The sequence below is a fragment of the Oncorhynchus keta genome, chromosome 35 (genome assembly GCF_023373465.1).
Source record: "Oncorhynchus keta strain PuntledgeMale-10-30-2019 chromosome 35, Oket_V2, whole genome shotgun sequence".
In the NCBI taxonomy this organism is placed as follows: domain Eukaryota; kingdom Metazoa; phylum Chordata; class Actinopteri; order Salmoniformes; family Salmonidae; genus Oncorhynchus; species Oncorhynchus keta.
The window spans coordinates 29966343-29983779 of record NC_068455.1 but is presented as its reverse complement, the minus strand read 5'-3'; the positions used below and the strand labels follow the sequence as shown (position 1 = coordinate 29983779).

General features: G+C 41.1%; 2 protein-coding genes and 1 long non-coding RNA gene across 5 annotated transcripts in view; 2 read left to right on the top strand and 1 right to left on the bottom strand.

Annotated features, from left to right (window-relative positions):
- The first annotated feature begins 1008 nt into the window (after window positions 1–1008).
- Window positions 1009–3097, top strand: LOC118368300 (uncharacterized). Its single transcript, XR_004822294.2, has 4 exons — window positions 1009–1054; window positions 1522–1687; window positions 2629–2763; window positions 2950–3097. It is a non-coding gene; the product is annotated as an uncharacterized LOC118368300 (long non-coding RNA).
- Window positions 3080–9111, bottom strand: LOC118368297 (tetratricopeptide repeat protein 8-like). 2 transcript variants are annotated; one of them, XM_052496847.1, is made up of 14 exons: window positions 8867–9111; window positions 8427–8456; window positions 8116–8236; window positions 7839–7902; window positions 7412–7661; window positions 7229–7273; window positions 6932–7017; window positions 6754–6841; window positions 5953–6063; window positions 5562–5701; window positions 5216–5390; window positions 4902–5024; window positions 4526–4609; window positions 3080–4372 (listed from the first exon to the last, which is right to left on the bottom strand). In XM_052496847.1, exons 1-14 carry the CDS (start codon window positions 8978–8980, stop codon window positions 4256–4258), a joined length of 1548 nt encoding a protein of 515 aa, XP_052352807.1. In that variant the 5' UTR covers window positions 8981–9111; the 3' UTR covers window positions 3080–4255. The 2 variants fall into 2 exon arrangements, with proteins under 2 accessions (XP_052352807.1, XP_035608187.1); XM_035752294.1 differs by lacking the exon at window positions 8427–8456.
- A 776-nt stretch (window positions 9112–9887) lies between these two features.
- The window catches only part of LOC118368295 (echinoderm microtubule-associated protein-like 5), a 56656-nt gene continuing 49106 nt past the window's right edge, over window positions 9888–17437 (top strand). For both annotated transcript variants that reach the window (XR_008093008.1, XM_035752293.2), the window contains exon 1: window positions 9888–10383. Coding sequence is in view for 1 of the 2 variants with exons in the window: in XM_035752293.2 (XP_035608186.1) it covers window positions 10187–10383 (197 nt within the window). In the remaining variant the exon portion in view is untranslated. The remainder of the gene's footprint in view (window positions 10384–17437) is intronic.

The window sequence follows — 17437 nt, the reverse complement described above, 5'->3', positions numbered from 1 at the left end:
GGACAAGGTACCGCAAGGAAAACGTGACCTTTTCGGAAAATCAAGAGACTAACTGCTGTCATTTAAAATATCAATCCAGGAGCTTGGTGACAGATTGTAGATTTGAGAATGTAATTCTGAATACAGGTATGTCACAAAAATCCTGTGGATTAACCCAAATATTATCGTGGTAATACTTGATAAAATTGTCCCTTGTCAGTGTCCATGTTTATGGTGAGAGATGGGCAGAGTTCTCGATTCTACTGATTGGTTGCAGTGAGTCTGGGCATGCTCAGTGCTCTTCTACTGGTCGTTGACATTGGTCTGGGGTCCAATGTGAGTAGTGTCCTTTATCATTTCACTCTGATTTAAATAATTAATTGAAAGATCTTCTGTCATCTTCCTCAAGTGATGTTAGGTCTCTCTTTGGTCCCCACAGACAGCAAAGTCAGTGAGAATTACAGTCCACTATATCAGAACTTGACACAGAGCAGCAGTGAGCTGGAGCAACTCAGAGCCACCCACAGCAATATGATCCATGCCAAAGAGGAGGTCCTGACAGGTTGCAACTTGGTCTAAGAGAATTTCATACTATTCTGTATGTAAATCTAAGACATCCCATTTAGTTTGATATGTTACATTTCATATGGTATTGTAATGACCTAACTAGATCATAAAGGAACAATTGTCCAGACAGAGGGTTGAGTTTAAGAATTACGGTTCATTAACCCAACCTCACACAGGCTACTGTTTGGCTGTAGCCCACACCAAATAAACAAAGGATACCCCTATAAAACAACCGTGACCTTGTCTTGTGAAGGCCAGACGTAAGAGAGAGAACAATGGCTAAACCTGGTCTTAACTTCCAATGCTCCATCCCCCTGCCCAGCCCCCTTCACGCCACTCCGACAACCACCAGGATGCCCGGCATCAGAACATTCCAGGCATTCCCGTGATTGGCAGATAGCAAGTTGATTGGCATGGCGGACCCCGCGAACACTGGGTGCTGGTAAGTACAAGACAACTAACTAATAGCCTAACACATAACACACAGATGTGTGTGCGGGTCGCTACAGTATGTATTATTTTGTGGATGTTCATCATCCATTTTGCATGATATGTTACAAATTACAATTCCTATATGTTACAATTTAAAAAAAATTACAATGTTATGGATTTTCAAAATGTGCAATATGTTACGAAATTGCTAAACGTATGGTAACACTGTATGTTACAAATTCTAGCTAGGTGGCTAATGGTAGCAACTCGCTAGCGTTAGCTAGGCTAGGGTTTAGGGGCTATGGTTAAAGGGTTAAGGTTAGGGTTAGCTAAAGGGTTCAGGTTAGGGGGAGGGTTAGCTAACATGCTAAGTGGTAGCAATGTTGCTAATGAGATTCAAACTTGCAATTTATGGCTTGCTTGATGTTCGCGTTATCCACCCACCTCGATTAACCATCCTCCTTTCGTTTTTGCCGTAAGTAACCATCTGTCTTATGAAACCATGTTTATCATATCATTCTAAATGGAGTGCCCCGGTTTTAGGTACAGAATACGAAATGCTCTGAGACCAGGTTGCGAGAGCTCCAAAAGGTGAACAAAACCAGCAGGCAGCTAGGGAGTGCCAAAGACACTGGCATGGAGTTGCAGAGGCAGGTTGAAAGCCTTCAGGAACAGAAGGTGGCATTGCAATCCAGCGTCCCTGAAGTTGGTGAGACTTTTGTGACTCTTTTGTATGCTATGCAATGTTGTATGTTGAACAGACATTGATGAATGTAAATTCTTAGAGGAGTCGATTGACTCATCTGTTTAAGCTGGAGATATGTTTTTTTTGTTGTATGGGGTGAGTCTGAATCCACCGTATACGCCTAGGTCTGCCTTCCGCACCTACAATGGAAAATGGCAGATCTACAGCCCTGTTTGCCAGACCAGGAGACATCCCAAAAATCAGTCTTCTCAAAAAATGACTGTAGCGTCCGAACGATACGGTTTGTCCTACAAACTAATATGACCACACTATGGAAAGCGGACTCACGAGGGTCTTCTCCACAAGTGTTTTCTGAAAGTAACCCAGTACTGGTTAAACAAATTCATGAACGTATGGAAGTAGTTTTGTGCCAACAAAAAGAGGGTTTAATATGTACATATATACAGTATTTCCTGAGCTTTCGTAAATATCTCCTAGATATAGGACAGACACTTCAAAACCTTATTCCTTATGATTTATTATTTGACTGTTTTTTTCCATTTATATAACTACAGGGGTCCTAAAATTCCAAATCAAATAGCTAAATGATCCATGACCATGTCAAAACAATTCCATGTGTTAGCTTAGTAGAACCCCCTCCCCCAACATTTCCATCAGTTCTATGCAATGTGGTTCTTCTCCCCCACCCATAACATTTCCATATATTATATTATATTATTATTATCAAAACAATTCCATGTGTTAGCTTAGTAGAACCCCCTCCCCCAACATTTCCATCAGTTCTATGCAATGTGTCTATGTGGAATGCTGCAAGTGCTCTTCTCCATGGAGAAGGCCCCTTTACATTGTAATGGTTTGAGAGCACTATAAGAGAAAGATTGTCAAAAAATTCAGTTACCACTGATTAAATAAGCTTCTTTCCTGCCTTGTGTTTGTTTACTCAGGTATTTATAAGTTGATGCACACAGTGCAGTTTAACTCCGAACCCATGCACATAAAAAGGGTTCTGGATTGGACTGAAGGAGGAAGAGGATAGAGGGGACCTGGACATGGCTTGATGGGACTGATCTGACTCAGGGGTAAGAGCTGCACAAGTCATTGGACTGGATACAGGTTTAATCATGTATGATATTCTATGTATGTGTATAGACCAACATGTTAAGCAGTTATTGGTTAAATGTTTCCACTGCCTGTGACACTGTACCATTATCATTCAGGATAATACCAGAATGTCTAGAAAGTAACCTTTAACTTGGTTTAAAAAGGTACTGGGAAGACGGAGAGCCCAATGACCACTATGGAATTGAGGACTTTGCGGCCATCAAAATAAATCCCATGAAGTTCTGGAATGATGCTACTTGTACAAGTGAAATGCAATCAAGGAAGGCTTATAAATGACTGTAAAATGTCCATTATTTAATTAAGTAAATACATACATTGAAAATAGACATTGGAATCAAATGTAAATTGAAGTTGTACATAGCATAAGATTGTATCTGAAATAAATGATCATACTGTAAAGTTAAACGCATAGAAATGAATGAGTTCTGTATCTTTGATTATAACGAGTAATCAATCAAAAACAAACAAGACTACAAATTGTTGTCACATCTGCTCCTGCCACGCCCTCTAGTGCTCATCCGGTGTCTCCTTGACTGCTCTCTCCCTCTGTGTGTGTGTGAGATTGTGTGTGGGCGGAGACAGGTGTGCTGGAGTCAGAGCAGATCCCCACCAGCTGCAACCTGTTTCATAATCAAGACCTCTACAAATACTCAGTCCTGCCGCTTCCTCACTGCCAGATCGTAATCTCTGCTCATTATGCCTGCTCTGACTAGTCTGTCTCCAGTCCAACATCATCATCCTGCTACTCTGTCCTGGATTCCCCTCCGGACCTGCTCACCCTGTCTCAACTCCCCTCGCTCCAGCCTCAGCCTCTGCATTTTTTCCCCCAATAACCTGCCAGAGCTTCCCCTGACCTGCACTCCATCTCCCCATGTTTCAATAAATACCTTGGTTACTTCATCCCAGTCTCCTCATCTGAGTCTGCTCTTGGGTTCCCCTGTTCCACTCCGCATAACAATTGTGACAAGAGGAGTGGTAGTACAAAAATACACTATAAAAAGATAGCCGTATAAATACATTTCCTATAAATATTTGTTTCTTCCATATTCATACTTTACTATGTACATTTACTAATCAGTGCTTAAAAGTACCGTACACTATTTTACAAGCCTGTTAACCAACCATTGAAGAGAAAAACAAGCACATAAAACACTTAAATTACAACTAATAAGACCTACATTTGGCTAGGCAGTTGTAAACTACTGTTTAACAATAATTTATGTGCAGTGAGTTGCCCACGCCAGATTGCCCTTGGTATCATTTAGACTGTATAATGTCACCATCAAGTAACAGTTGTGTCCCTGCAGGAAAAATATTTGTCTGTAGATCGTGAAGATGTCTAACCATTACATGAGGAGGCCAGTCACTGTTGTTTAATAGCAACACTATGACAAGTGAGCTATTGCACAGGCAGACTGGACTTTCAGGTCAGGTGTGTTGGTCAGTAGCTCACAGCACAGCAAAGTGCTGGCGCAGGTGTTTCAAAATCTCTTGGGTATCTACATGCTCAGGGAAGGCATCCTCTGACCTCTGGGCAGCAGTATAGCTACTCTGCAGATCTCCAATCTGGACACAGCAGAAGACAACAGCACATCAATTAAGGTGATCCCTCATGACTAAAAACAGTCTGTCCTTTTAATTTAAAACAATGCTATGAATGTGCAGGCTGCATGTCAATAGTTAAATAGATTAAAAAGTGCTAATGAAGTGTCTCATTACCTTGTCTGACAGAGTGGAGTAGTTAAAGTGTGGTTCATACATGTGAGGGGCAAGTGATGCAGCGGTCTGGAGGAAAGCTTTGGACTGTAAGAAAAAGGAGGAAATCAAAACACCCATTCTGAATTAGACTATATCAAAACAGCATAAATAGTCGACTACTGTAGATGTTCCTAAATACTTTTTACACAACGTGTTGTACTATATGGAAGATAACCACTGGGTATAATGCCTTAGAAGAGCAAGCCTGGAAGAAGCTGCCGCCAGTTGGAAAGAAGGTATGTCATTTATAACAGATTTACTCTCTCAATTCTCTTACTAAAACTAACATTTGATCAATATGATATATTTTAGGATCTAGAAACCCCAGTTCACTCACCTGCTCAATGTGTCCCTTGCGTAGCTCCAGCACCGCCAGGTTATTATAGGCCTCAGCATGGTCGTTGTTGAAGGCCAAGGCCAGTTTAAAACACTGGTATGCCAGAGTCAGGTCTCCTATTCCCTGTGGGGAGAAACATAAGATGCATGTAACATAAACAGAAATGTGAAGAAGTGATAGCATGCTATATGTTCGAAGCACGCAACCAGAGTTTGGATCCTGTCCAAGAGAAACCAGTTGGCATACAGAAGAGGGTGCTGTAGAGTAACTTCGTGCAGTAACAATAACATCTGTGTCTGCTAACGCTAACGCACCACAGCTACGTGTCCAATGTTGTACCAGACGTCAGCCTGCTCCTCATCGTTGGCCACTAGGGCCAGAGCCCTCTCGAAGGAGGAGAGGGTCATGTCATACTGCTGGGCATAGAAGCAGCACAGTCCAAGGTTGTTGTACAGCTGGCAATTATATACTCCCATCTGCAGCAGCCGTCTACGGGAAGGGAGGGTTAGAGGGAAATACAACTGTAAAGTCAACGCAACCACACAAGGCATGTGTATTCACTGACATGATTAACATTCTTTCATATCGAACTGGCATAGCCATAATAATCAGAGTAAAATGAGGGAATTAAAGGGAGTGGTATGTGTGTGTGTGACTAACCTGTAAAAGCGCAGGGCGACCTCAGGCTGGTCCGTGTAGAAGTGATTGCTGCCTATGCAGGCGATAGCCTCAACGTGAGTATTGTCCTGCTTCAGGACGTCTTTGTAGTACTCTGTGGCTGAGGTGAAGTTATTCATCTCCTGTGAGAGACGCAGATAACAGATACTATTAAAGGCAGATTTTGGACCTCCTGATCAACCTGCATCTGTTCTCTCAATTGACAGTATAATTATTCAATAGCTACTATAGATGCAAAGCAATTAGGCTCCAAATTCCAGGGCAATCAGCTGATCATTTCAGATTACACATCTGACATGCCGATTTCAACTGGTGCCTTCTTAAAGCAAGAGAACGCTTCACAAACAAACAGAAAAGGAATCATGTCACGTGCCTCGTGAATGCGAGCAATTCCTGTTAAGAGAGTGACCTCCCCAGGAAAGTGGTCCAGACCTTGCTTGAAGAGGTTCAGTGCAGTTATAGGCTGATCAAGCCGCTGATACACCTGTTTTAGTGGCAAAACAGAACAATAAGTATTTTTATATAATTTTTGACAAATATAGGGTAGTAGATCGATGTTCTGCCCGCGGCTATGGAACACTGACCTGTCCCAGACCTGCTGTTTTCAACTCTCTAGAGACAGCAGGAGAGGTACTCTCAATGATCGGCTATGAAAAGCAAACTGACATTTACTCCTGAGGTGCTGACCTGTTGCACCCTCGACAATCACTGTGATTATTATTATTTACCCTTGCTGGTCATTTCTGAACATTTGAACATCTTGGCCATGTTCTGTTATAGTCTCCACCCGGCACAGCCAGAAGAGGACTGGCCACCCCTCATAGCCTGGTTCCTCTCTAGGTTTCTTCTTAGGTTTTGGCCTTTCTAGGGAGTTTATTCTAGCCACTGTGCTTCTACACCTGCATTGCTTGCTGTTTGGAGTTTTAGGCTGGGTTTCTGTACAGCACTTTGAGATATCAGCTGATGTAAGAAGGGCTATATAAATAAATTTGATAAAAAACAAAAACCTATTTGGACTTATAGAAACAACTCGACGTTGAGTGACGCACCACGTGCTATCTGCTACGGAAAAGCCTCGTGTCATGGTTAATCCATACTGTACACACAGTGGTTTTACACTTGTAGCTATACAGTATTTACAGTGTTAGGGACATTGTAGGTTGTATATTGTTACCTTGGCCAGATAGAGGTACGTGTCCACCACCTCCTGATGATTGAGAGCAGATCGGAACTGTTTTTCTGATTCCCGGTGTAAACCAAGTCTGTCAATGGAAGCAGTCACAATGTAGTAGAATTGTAGTGGTAGTATAATAACAGTTGTATGAGATCTAAGTAATTATCTAAAGCTTTACCTGTAGTAGCATTTCCCCAGCTGGACTTTCCACCACCAGTCTTTGAACTGAGCATTCTCAGTGGCCAGAGCAGCCAGGTCTAAAGCCTGTACACAAACAAAAGGTACAAATGGCTTTAGAGTGAAACTTACAAACAAAAGCAACATGGAAAGCCAAAGACACACACTAATATTGAGTGGATTTAACAAGTGACATCAATCTAGCTTTCATCTTGATTCACCTGGTCAGTCTGTCATGGAAAGAGCAGGTGTTCCTAATGTTTTGTAAACTCAGTGTATATCTGTATTGGTAACTCACATTTTTAACATCATTTTCATGATGGAAGATGTACTCAAATAAGGTCTGGGGGCAGAAAAAAAACACAGAAATTGTCATAACATGTATTGAACCCGAATAACCCAAATAAAATACAAGTACAATGACAAAAATATTTTTGGAGAGACCATGTTCATTGCCTTACATTCATAAAAATACTCTTACCTTGGATAAATTGGGCTTCTGGGCATATTTAGCTAAGTTGAGTCTAGATAAGTTTATAAATGGTCCCTCAGGATTGGTCAACATGGAGGCTGTTCCCAGCCGGACAAATCTCCCAGACGCACTAGTGACAGGACGGGCAGTGTGTGCCGTGCGAGGGGTCCTGATGGCTTGTTCCATCGTCCCTGGTCTGCCAGACTGGGTACTGGGCCTCACAAACCCTGTGATAGGACGTCCCGATTGGGTCATGGGCCTAGATTCAGGACAAAAAAGCTCAGTTCTGAATCTGATGCTTTTCAAGGAACATAATGCTCCCCACGACTCAATTTCAGAAACATTGTTACAGTAATTACACAATTTCAGTAGGGGAAATGCTTTGGGATACTTACCTAACACATACAAGATAGTTGTGAACTAAAATGTCACATACCTGATGGCTGGAGTAGGTCCACCTCCATGGCTTGTTCCTGGAAGCCTCAGTGATGTCCCAGGGCCTGAAAGAAAGCCTCATTACAGTACATTCAAAGAGCTGAGAACATTGGACAGATTTTACCAGATCAGAATGGTAATATATTTGTGTGATTGAGACAGACTTTGAGATTCAGTAGGCTGTACTGTTTGTATGGTCAAGAGTTTTTCCTGACCAATTGGCCTGACCAGGAAAAAAAACTCTTGGCCCTCTGGGACAGTTCAGAGTTCAGACTTACGAGCAACCTGAGCGATGGAGCTCTCATCCAGCAACATCTCAGCGATCCCCTCCTGGTCCACCTCCACCTCATCAATGTACACCATCTCTGTCAGAGCACGGGTCTTCAGACTCCATGCAGCCTGTCAAAGAAGTAACAGGTGTGTTTAGAAGGCATATTTACAGTGGTTCAGATTTTTTTTTTACAATGTGATGTTACAAGGTATGGAACTCCAGTACAGATGTACTACAGATATTTCATTAATTTAGCTATCAATTCTATTTGTATTTCAACATGCCGGGTTAGAATCAGCATGGCAAGGAAGATGTTACCTCAGAGATATATGACGAGGAGTCAGGTTCCTTTTAATACAGCAGTGAGTGAAATTATGAGAGAAGAGGTGAATACAGATTTGATGCATACATTATAGAAAGCACATTTCCAGAAAAAGGAAGCTAAGAGTAGCTACATTAACTAAAAGTGAGATTAAATTGACAGCGGGGCACTAGCTAAGGTCCAAATTTGCCATACATGATAGCTAGGCTAGCTAGCTAGTTAACAAGTAGTTTTTTTCTTGCAACCAATACTACCTAGCTAGCTAGCTAACAATGTGCTAGCAAAACAGCTCGTTAGCCAGCAAGCAAGCAATGGCAGATTTTGCAAGCATGCTATCAACATTAGCTTGCTACTGCTAGTTAAATTGGATTAATGATTGGAGCTGGATAGCAGAGCTAAAATAACTAGCTAGCTAGCAAGTTCAGTTTATAATTACCTGGTCGTATGGACTGTCCTCCAATATCTTCGAACAAATATTGGAACATGGTTGGAACTTCCGTCTTCTAAAGTAGCTCCATGCAAGAAACAAGGGATCCATAGGTATCTCCATTTTGTCTTTTGTCTAAAATTAATGAAGAGGTAGCTAGTTAGCTAGCTAGGTAAATTAGAGCTTAGATATCAACACTAAGCTTGTTGCTTGAGCAGCAAGTGTCCTGTCACTCCCAGCAACTGAGGAGAGGGGAGGGGAGGTACTCTTGTATGTGCACTTGATTGAGCTCGCTCAGCATGCCGGATGGAGGTGTGCACTGGACCATCCCATCCATTATAGTACGAACTCTCCCCACCCGGTGCATTGATTTTTTGAGGTAATTTACCGCGAGAACAAATAGTATTCTCTGAAGTGAAGCATGTTCAATGGTTTTCCTCAAAAACCTTTCGAGCGCTTTTTGTATTCAAGTTTCATTCGCTAAATGATGTGACCTTTATTTCAGCACCCACTGAGTAGACAGCGACTTTATTTAAAGTAGAAGCTGTGAGGATAGGAGGCAAAAGTATCATAATGTGAACCTGAATGCGTGTTTTATTTTTAAAAAATCCAGTTAATGTTTTGAATGTCACTTTCAACAGCATTGATATAGTCTCTGAAACATATAAGTATACCTACTTCCAGTGGGATAGAGCCTTTGCATATATAGAAAAACTACTGCAGAATGTTGAAGAAATGTGCAATGGGGTAAAATATTAAACGTTGACGCCATATACTTGGATTGACAGCTGTCAAAATCTTCTTGTCATTGACCTCACAACATGTTTAGAGCACATTCTTTATGGAAGCAAGTTCATGTCCAATTATAATGATTGCCATTGGTCCGTGAACATCCCTTCAAACGCTAAATAGATGTTTGGGGATGTGATTGGACAGATTGTTGATCTATCACCAATGTAGATAACATTTGGGGGAGGTGCTTGTAAGTAAACGCGAAAACTCCATCTTTATAGGATTTGACAAGAGCTTCGACCTGCCTCGACTCTCAAGAGGGGCAGCTGGCCTAAGGCTAAAGTAGAGGTAGATATATGGTTTTCACTATGAAAAGGATGGCATAGTTAACCATTTTAATTAAAGATAAGCATATAATCTCGAAGTAAAACTAGATTCAGTTAGACTATTATGCACATGGCACTCGAATGCCCGCTGTTATCGCTTGTACCGGATACGATGCATTTCCAGTGGAACTAAGGGATACGGGATTGAATGAAATCCGTCTTGGTGAATGAAGAAATATAAAAAACTCTCGACAAAAAAATAAATACGGACATGGCTGACAGGACCGCTCCGAATTGTCACCTGCGACTAGAGTGGGTTTACGGGTATCGTGGACATCAGTGCCGCAACAACCTGTACTACACAGCGGCCAAGGAAATTGTCTACTTCGTCGCCGGTGTCGGAGTAGTGTACAACACACGGGAACACAAGCAAAAATTTTACTTGGGACACAACGATGACATAATCAGGTAATCCCACTTGCAGAAACTCATTCATCCACAGATATACCGAGATTAAAAATAAAACGCGACGGGACATGGCCAACAAAAAACACACAAGTTTATATTTCTGGCGAGGAGATCATTTGCCTAAGTATCTATTGAATCGAGGTTATGAGTAGTAATATGTGACTAACGTTATACACTTTCAAAGAGTGAAAATGTTATAGTTTATGAACTGAGTCCTAATTTGTGAGCTAACTAACCTCTTTCAGCACCTACTGGATGGACAGCCACTTCATTAAAAGTAGCTTTCGTTTCAGCACCTATTGAGCGACTTTAATCAAAGTAGAGGCTTTGGGGAGGGAGTAATGATTTGAACGTGTTAGTTGTCTTGAAGGATGCAGTTGCTGTATCATATCTCGGATACCGTTGTTTTTTTAGGAGGAAAAGGTGAGACATTTTATCAAAGGATTCTGAGCAGGATTCCAAACTGGTCCCAGAGCATTTCGTATTATTCTGTACGTAAATCTGCAACACTCCTTTAGTATGATATGATACATATTACAATTTGTATTTTATGTAACAAAAATGTGCAAAATGTACAATATGTTACGAATTTGCTAAATATATGATATGTTACGAATTTACAAAATGTATGCTATGTTACGAATTAGCTAGGCTAAGGGTTAGGGTTAAGTTTAGGAGTTAGCTAAAAAGCTTAAGGTTAGGGTGAAGGGTTAGCTAACATGCTAAGTAGTTGCAAATGTAACAGTATAGCTTCCGTCCCTCTCCTTGCCCCAACCTGGGCTCCTCTGCACACATCAACCACAGTCACTCACTCAGCATCGTTACCCATCGCACCACAAAAGCCGCGGCCCTTGCAGAGCAAGGGGAACAACTACTTCTAGGTCTCAGAGCGAGTGATGTCACCGACTGAAACACTCTTAGCGCGCACCACCGCTAACTAGCTAGCCATTTCACATCAGCCACACAAAGTAGATAAAAAGTAGTAAGTAGTTGAAAAGTTATTAATTAGCTAAAATTCTAATGTTGTCCGTGATGAGATTTGAACTCACAACCTTTGGGTTGCGAGACATTCACATTATACAACCACCCATCCACCTGTCATAACCATCTGTCTCATGTAACAATACGAAATGTAACATATCATAGGATGATCTCTGTATGTGTGATTCCCACCATGAAGCATGGAGGAGGAGTTGTGATGGTGTATATATGAAAAATCTCAAATATAAAATATATTTAGATTGAACACTTTTTTTGGTTACTACATGATTCCATATGTGTTATTTAATATTTTGGAGGATTTCACTATTATTCTACAATATAAAAAATAAGACAAAACCCATGAATTAGTAGGTGTGTCCAAACTTTTGACTGGTACTGTATCAGAAGCATATGTGGAGTGGAGGTAGTTCAGTGATGCTCATGCCATGAGTGTTCTTGTCTGAGACCTGAGGACTTGTGTTGGCTCTCCATGCTTAGACTTTAGCTTGGTGAGCTAATACAGTCTTGTGGTGCGCAGATTACTGTTTTGCGTTACCTCAGAGGTAGGGCTCAGCGGAAGCAGTGCGGAGCAGGCACAGAAGACAGAACTGCAGCTGTTTGGCGGGCAGCTCTCGCTCACGCTGCACGAAGTCATGTGAAAAAGATGCAGCCGCCTCAAATAGCAGTGGGAGGTGCAGTCATCTCCCTCCTCACTGTGCTGTGATTACATTTTCTATGAAGAAACAGCCACAGAGGAAAGCTCTCTGCAGTAAATGGAGTCGAACTTTCATTTCTTATAGTCAGTCTGTGTTTTATTCAGTCAGAGTCAGACTTTATTCAGTTCTTCAGTTTGTTTGTCTTGTAACTATGTTTAGATTTGTGTTTTGTGTGCTGGATGAATTCATTCCTCTCCTAATATATCACCCTGCTGATGTTATTTTGCCCTGTGGCGTTCTCGGTTTGCCAGTTTTCCAGTCTGACTGTCTGACTGACTGAGGAGAGCTAGTTAATGGCCAGGTTAGGAACATGAATGAAAGGCCATTTCATTGGACTGACTAGGACCTGTTCATTCTCACTGAGTCGCGCCCAGCATTGTCCTTTGTGGTATTGTCTTGTCTATCCACTCCACTACAGTGTCATGGCTGTCCACGAGAATCCAATTAGGTCAGATCAGGTTTGCAATGAATAACACACGCAGGGGGGAGAGAACTGGTGCGGGTTAACAACTCATGCCCTGTTGTAAATCAAGGAGATAACATTCAGCTCTCCCTCTCCAAGGTTCACCCTAGGACACAAGGAATGTCCTTTGTTTCATCAGACCTTTTCCCGCTGAAACTCTAACACGTTCAAAAGCGAATACTGGAACAATATTTCTCACGTAGAATGTGGGGAATGGTCAGAGGTGATCTATAGAACACTCATTTCACTTTGTTATTTTGTGATGTCATAAAAAAATGTATAAAGGAAATACTGTAACTTGGAAAGTATACCCATTACATGTATGAAGTGTCCATCCTATGCGTTGTGCATGAAATATGAAACGGTATGAACGTGTTTTTGTTAAGAGAGGGATGTGATTTCTGAAGCTATAAGAGATCATTGTTTTACATAACTTTGCACAGTGACAAGTCACGCCCCTGAGTGAGGTCAGAGAGCGTGTCAGCCTGACGGAACCGCCCCTTTTGAACAAATTGTTTAAAATGATGGGTTAAGAAAAAAACACATCAGACCAGACAGACGTAGAGCTGCAGGTTACATTTAACGTTGTCTGAACTCTGAATCTCAACACGAGGTTGAAACGATGAACTCACCTCCCGGACAATCACTAGTACGGCTGATTAGCTGTCCTAACTTAAGTGGGACCATTCTACTACTTTGTTCAAACCATCTTATTACGCTACTCTCACTGGGAAACATCAACACGGCTGGCTAGCCTATCTTCAAAGAAGCATCTTCCAGAGCGAATGGATGGAAAATAAACTCTGTAGTTCTGTTCAGGACTACACAACAAATCACCGGATACCATATGACTGCAGAGGAGAACAACAGTAGAAGACTCCCTTTTGGACAATCAAAGGCTTACAAGCGTGCCGCAAAAAGGCCCAACCCCCTTTCCAAAGCAGCCCGGTTCCGAGAGAGTTACACGGCGAACCAAGGCATTTCACGTAAATACATTCATGATTTCTTACTCCAAGCAGGCAGCGGTTCATGTGCAAGTATAAGATGAATATTTTTATTTTACCTTTATTTAACTAATAATAATAATAATATAATAATATATGCCATTTAGCTGACGCTTTTATCCAAAGCGACTTACAGTCATGTGTGCATACATTCTACGTATGGGTGGTCCCGGGAATCGAACCCACTACCCTGGCGTTACAAGCGCCATGCTCTACCAACTGAGCCACGGAAGGACCACAGTTAGGCAAGTCAGTTAAAGAACAAATTCTTATTTACAATGACGACCTACCCCAGCCAAACCCAGACGATGCTGGGCCAATTGTACGCCACCCTATGGGACTCCCACTCACAGCCGGATGTGATGCAGCCTGGATTCGAATCCAGGTACTGCAGTGATGCCTCTTGCACTGAAATGCAGTGTCTTAGACCACTGCGTCACTTGGGAGACCACTGAGTCACTATAAGTGAGTAGCTTCTAAATGTACCAATGTTAAGTGTCTCTGTCCCTCTTTCTCGCCCTCTCCATGTCTTTTGTAACAAGCAGCCATATTGTATCAGTCCGCTAGGGACCTGTTCCTAATGTATTAAGTGTGTATGTTTATCCTGTGTTCCCATTTAATTAGCTAGTAAATAAAGAATTAAACCAATTTGTGTAGTACTGAATCATAAGTAAGACTCAGGTTTTTGCAAATGCAAGGAAGTTACGACGGTTCAGAATGATGATACAAGGTTATGATTAAAAAGTTGACTGTTTAAAGGTCTTTAACTATGACATCTATGTAGTTTAATTGAGGAGATGGTAACTCTTCAAATAACTGCTCTCGCAGGGCCCCAGATCCTAATGAGTTAATTGTTCCATGATTCATTTAACCGGTAACAATTAAACCTATTTAGGTAACTAGATAATTAACAGTCTTCAGATTCACGTTAAAGTCAAGTCATGACAACAGTATAAGTATTTTCTGTCCTCTAGTCTACAGTAACTACAGTATGTATTTTCTGTCCTCTAGTCTACAGTAACTACAGTATGTATTTTCTGTCCTCTAGTCTATAGTAACTACAGTATGTATTTTCTGTCCTCTAGTCTACAGTAACTACAGTATGTATTTTCTGTCCTCTAGTCCACAGTAACTACAGTATGTATTTTCTGTCCTCTAGTCTACAGTAACTACAGTATGTGTTTTCTGTCCTCTAGTCTACAGTAACTACAGTATGTATTTTCTGTCCTCTAGTCTACAGTAACTACAGTATGTATTTTCTGTCCTCTAGTCTACACTAACTACAGTATGTGTTTTCTGTCCTCTAGTCTACAGTAACTACAGTATGTATTTTCTGTCCTCTAGTCTACAGTAACTACAGTATAAGTGTTTTCTGTCCTCTAGTCTACAGTAACTACAGTATAACTGTTTTCTGTCCTCTAGTCTACAGTAAATACAGTATGTTTTCTGTCTACAGTAACTACAGTATGTTTTCTGTCTACAGTAGTCTACAGTAACTACAGTATGTGTTTTCTGTCCTCTAGTCTACAGTAACTACAGTATGTGTTTTCTGTCCTCTAGTCTACAGTAACTACAGTATGTATTTTCTGTCCTCTAGTCTACAGTAACTACAGTATGTATTTTCTGTCCTCTAGTCTACAGTAACTACAGTATGTGTTTTCTGTCCTCTAGTCTACAGTAACTACAGTATGTGTTTTCTGTCCTCTAGTCTACAGTAACTACAGTATGTGTTTTCTGTCCTCTAGTCTACAGTAACTACAGTATGTGTTTTCTGTCCTCTAGTCTACAGTAACTACAGTATAACTGTTTTCTGTCCTCTAGTCTACAGTAAATACAGTATGTTTTCTGTCTACAGTAACTACAGTATGTTTTCTGTCTACAGTAACTACAGTATGTGTTTTCTGTCCTCTAGTCTACAGTAACTACAGTATGTGTTTTCTGTCCTCTAGTCTACAGTAACTACAGTATGGGTTTTCTGTCCTCTAGTCTACAGTAACTACAGTATGTATTTTCTGTCCTCTAGTCTACAGTAACTACAGTATGTGTTTTCTGTCCTCTAGTCTACAGTAACTACAGTATGTGTTTTCTGTCCTCTAGTCTACAGTAACTACAGTATAACTGTTTTCTGTCCTCTAGTCTACAGTAAATACAGTATGTTTTCTGTCTACAGTAACTACAGTATGTTTTCTGTCTACAGTAACTACAGTATGTGTTTTCTGTCCTCTAGTCTACAGTAACTACAGTATGTGTTTTCTGTCCTCTAGTCTACAGTAACTACAGTATAACTGTTTTCTGTCCTCTAGTCTACAGTAAATACAGTATGTTTTCTGTCTACAGTAACTACAGTATGTTTTCTGTCTACAGTAACTACAGTATGTGTTTTCTGTCCTCTAGTCTACAGTAACTACAGTATGTGTTTTCTGTCCTCTAGTCTACAGTAACTACAGTATGTGTTTTCTGTCCTCTAGTCTACAGTAACTACAGTATGTGTTTTCTGTCCTCTAGTCTACAGTAACTACAGTATGTGTTTTCTGTCCTCTAGTCTACAGTAACTACAGTATAACTGTTTTCTGTCCTCTAGTCTACAGTAAATACAGTATGTTTTCTGTCTACAGTAACTACAGTATGTTTTCTGTCTACAGTAACTACAGTATGCATTTTCTGTCCTCTAGTCTACAGTAACTACAGTATGTGTTTTCTGTCCTCTAGTCTACAGTAACTACAGTATGTGTTTTCTGTTCTCTAGTCTACAGTAACTACAGTATGTGTTTTCTGTCCTCTAGTCTACAGTAACTACAGTATGTGTTTTCTGTCCTCTAGTCTACAGTAACTACAGTATGTGTTTTCTGTCCTCTAGTCTACAGTAACTACAGTATGTGTTTTCTGTCCTCTAGTCTACAGTAACTACCGTATGTGTTCTGTCGGACGATCTGCCCAGACTATCCTCATTGACCCCTCTTTGCGCTAACTTTTTTGACTCATACATATGCTATTATACATACATATTATTTCAATTTCTGCTCAGCTGTGCCTTGTAAGTGCTACACCAACTGATCTATTTGGTTGTCAAAGCTAATAATGGTCTGAGAAGAACAATATTGGCAGGCCAGTCATATAACCAATATGCTGTGATTATGTATTAGGCCTACTGCACAAACCTCATTCCTACAGAACTATTTTTATTAGGTTATTCATGTTTTTAAGTCATGTAAAAAAACATGTTGTAGCTGTAGATCCTGGCTTGCTTGCTTTTTGAATGCGAAAGTGATCTTGACGGGTTGGGGACCACTGGTCTATTTGAATGCAGTTGCCTCTGTATTGAAGCCATTTGATGCAGTTTATCACAGCGCATTGCGCTTTATTATGGGCGATATGTTCAGTACACATCATTGCATTTTATATCAGAAAGTAGGTTGGCCCTCCATGAAGTCTCGTAGATCGATGCATTGCATAATTTTTTTGTCTATAAGCCCACTTGCATAAACTTCCGCCATACCGTACCTCATTGTTAACCTTCAGATGTGTAAGTTACCAGAGCCAGACTCAGGGATGGCTGACCCTGGAGATGCCTTCAATCTCCACCGAGTTGGGTCAAATTTGCTTCTTTTTTTTGTGCCTCTCATGTGGAATGATCTCCAAAACTCTTTCAAGTTGGTGGAGTTGGTTCCTCTAGGGCAATTCAGGTGGATGTTAGAGGGCCTTTTTACTGAAGAATGGGTTTGTTTCTATGGGGGATTTTCCGGTGCATATGATGTGCATCTCGGAGTGGTGAGCACAATCAGTGTGGGCTTGGGGGGAGGCCATTGTGTGTGTGTGTGTGACTGGGCCATTTTGGGCTTGAGGGAGGCCTTTGCCTAGTCCTGTGGGTGTCCTTGGGCATACACCTGCAT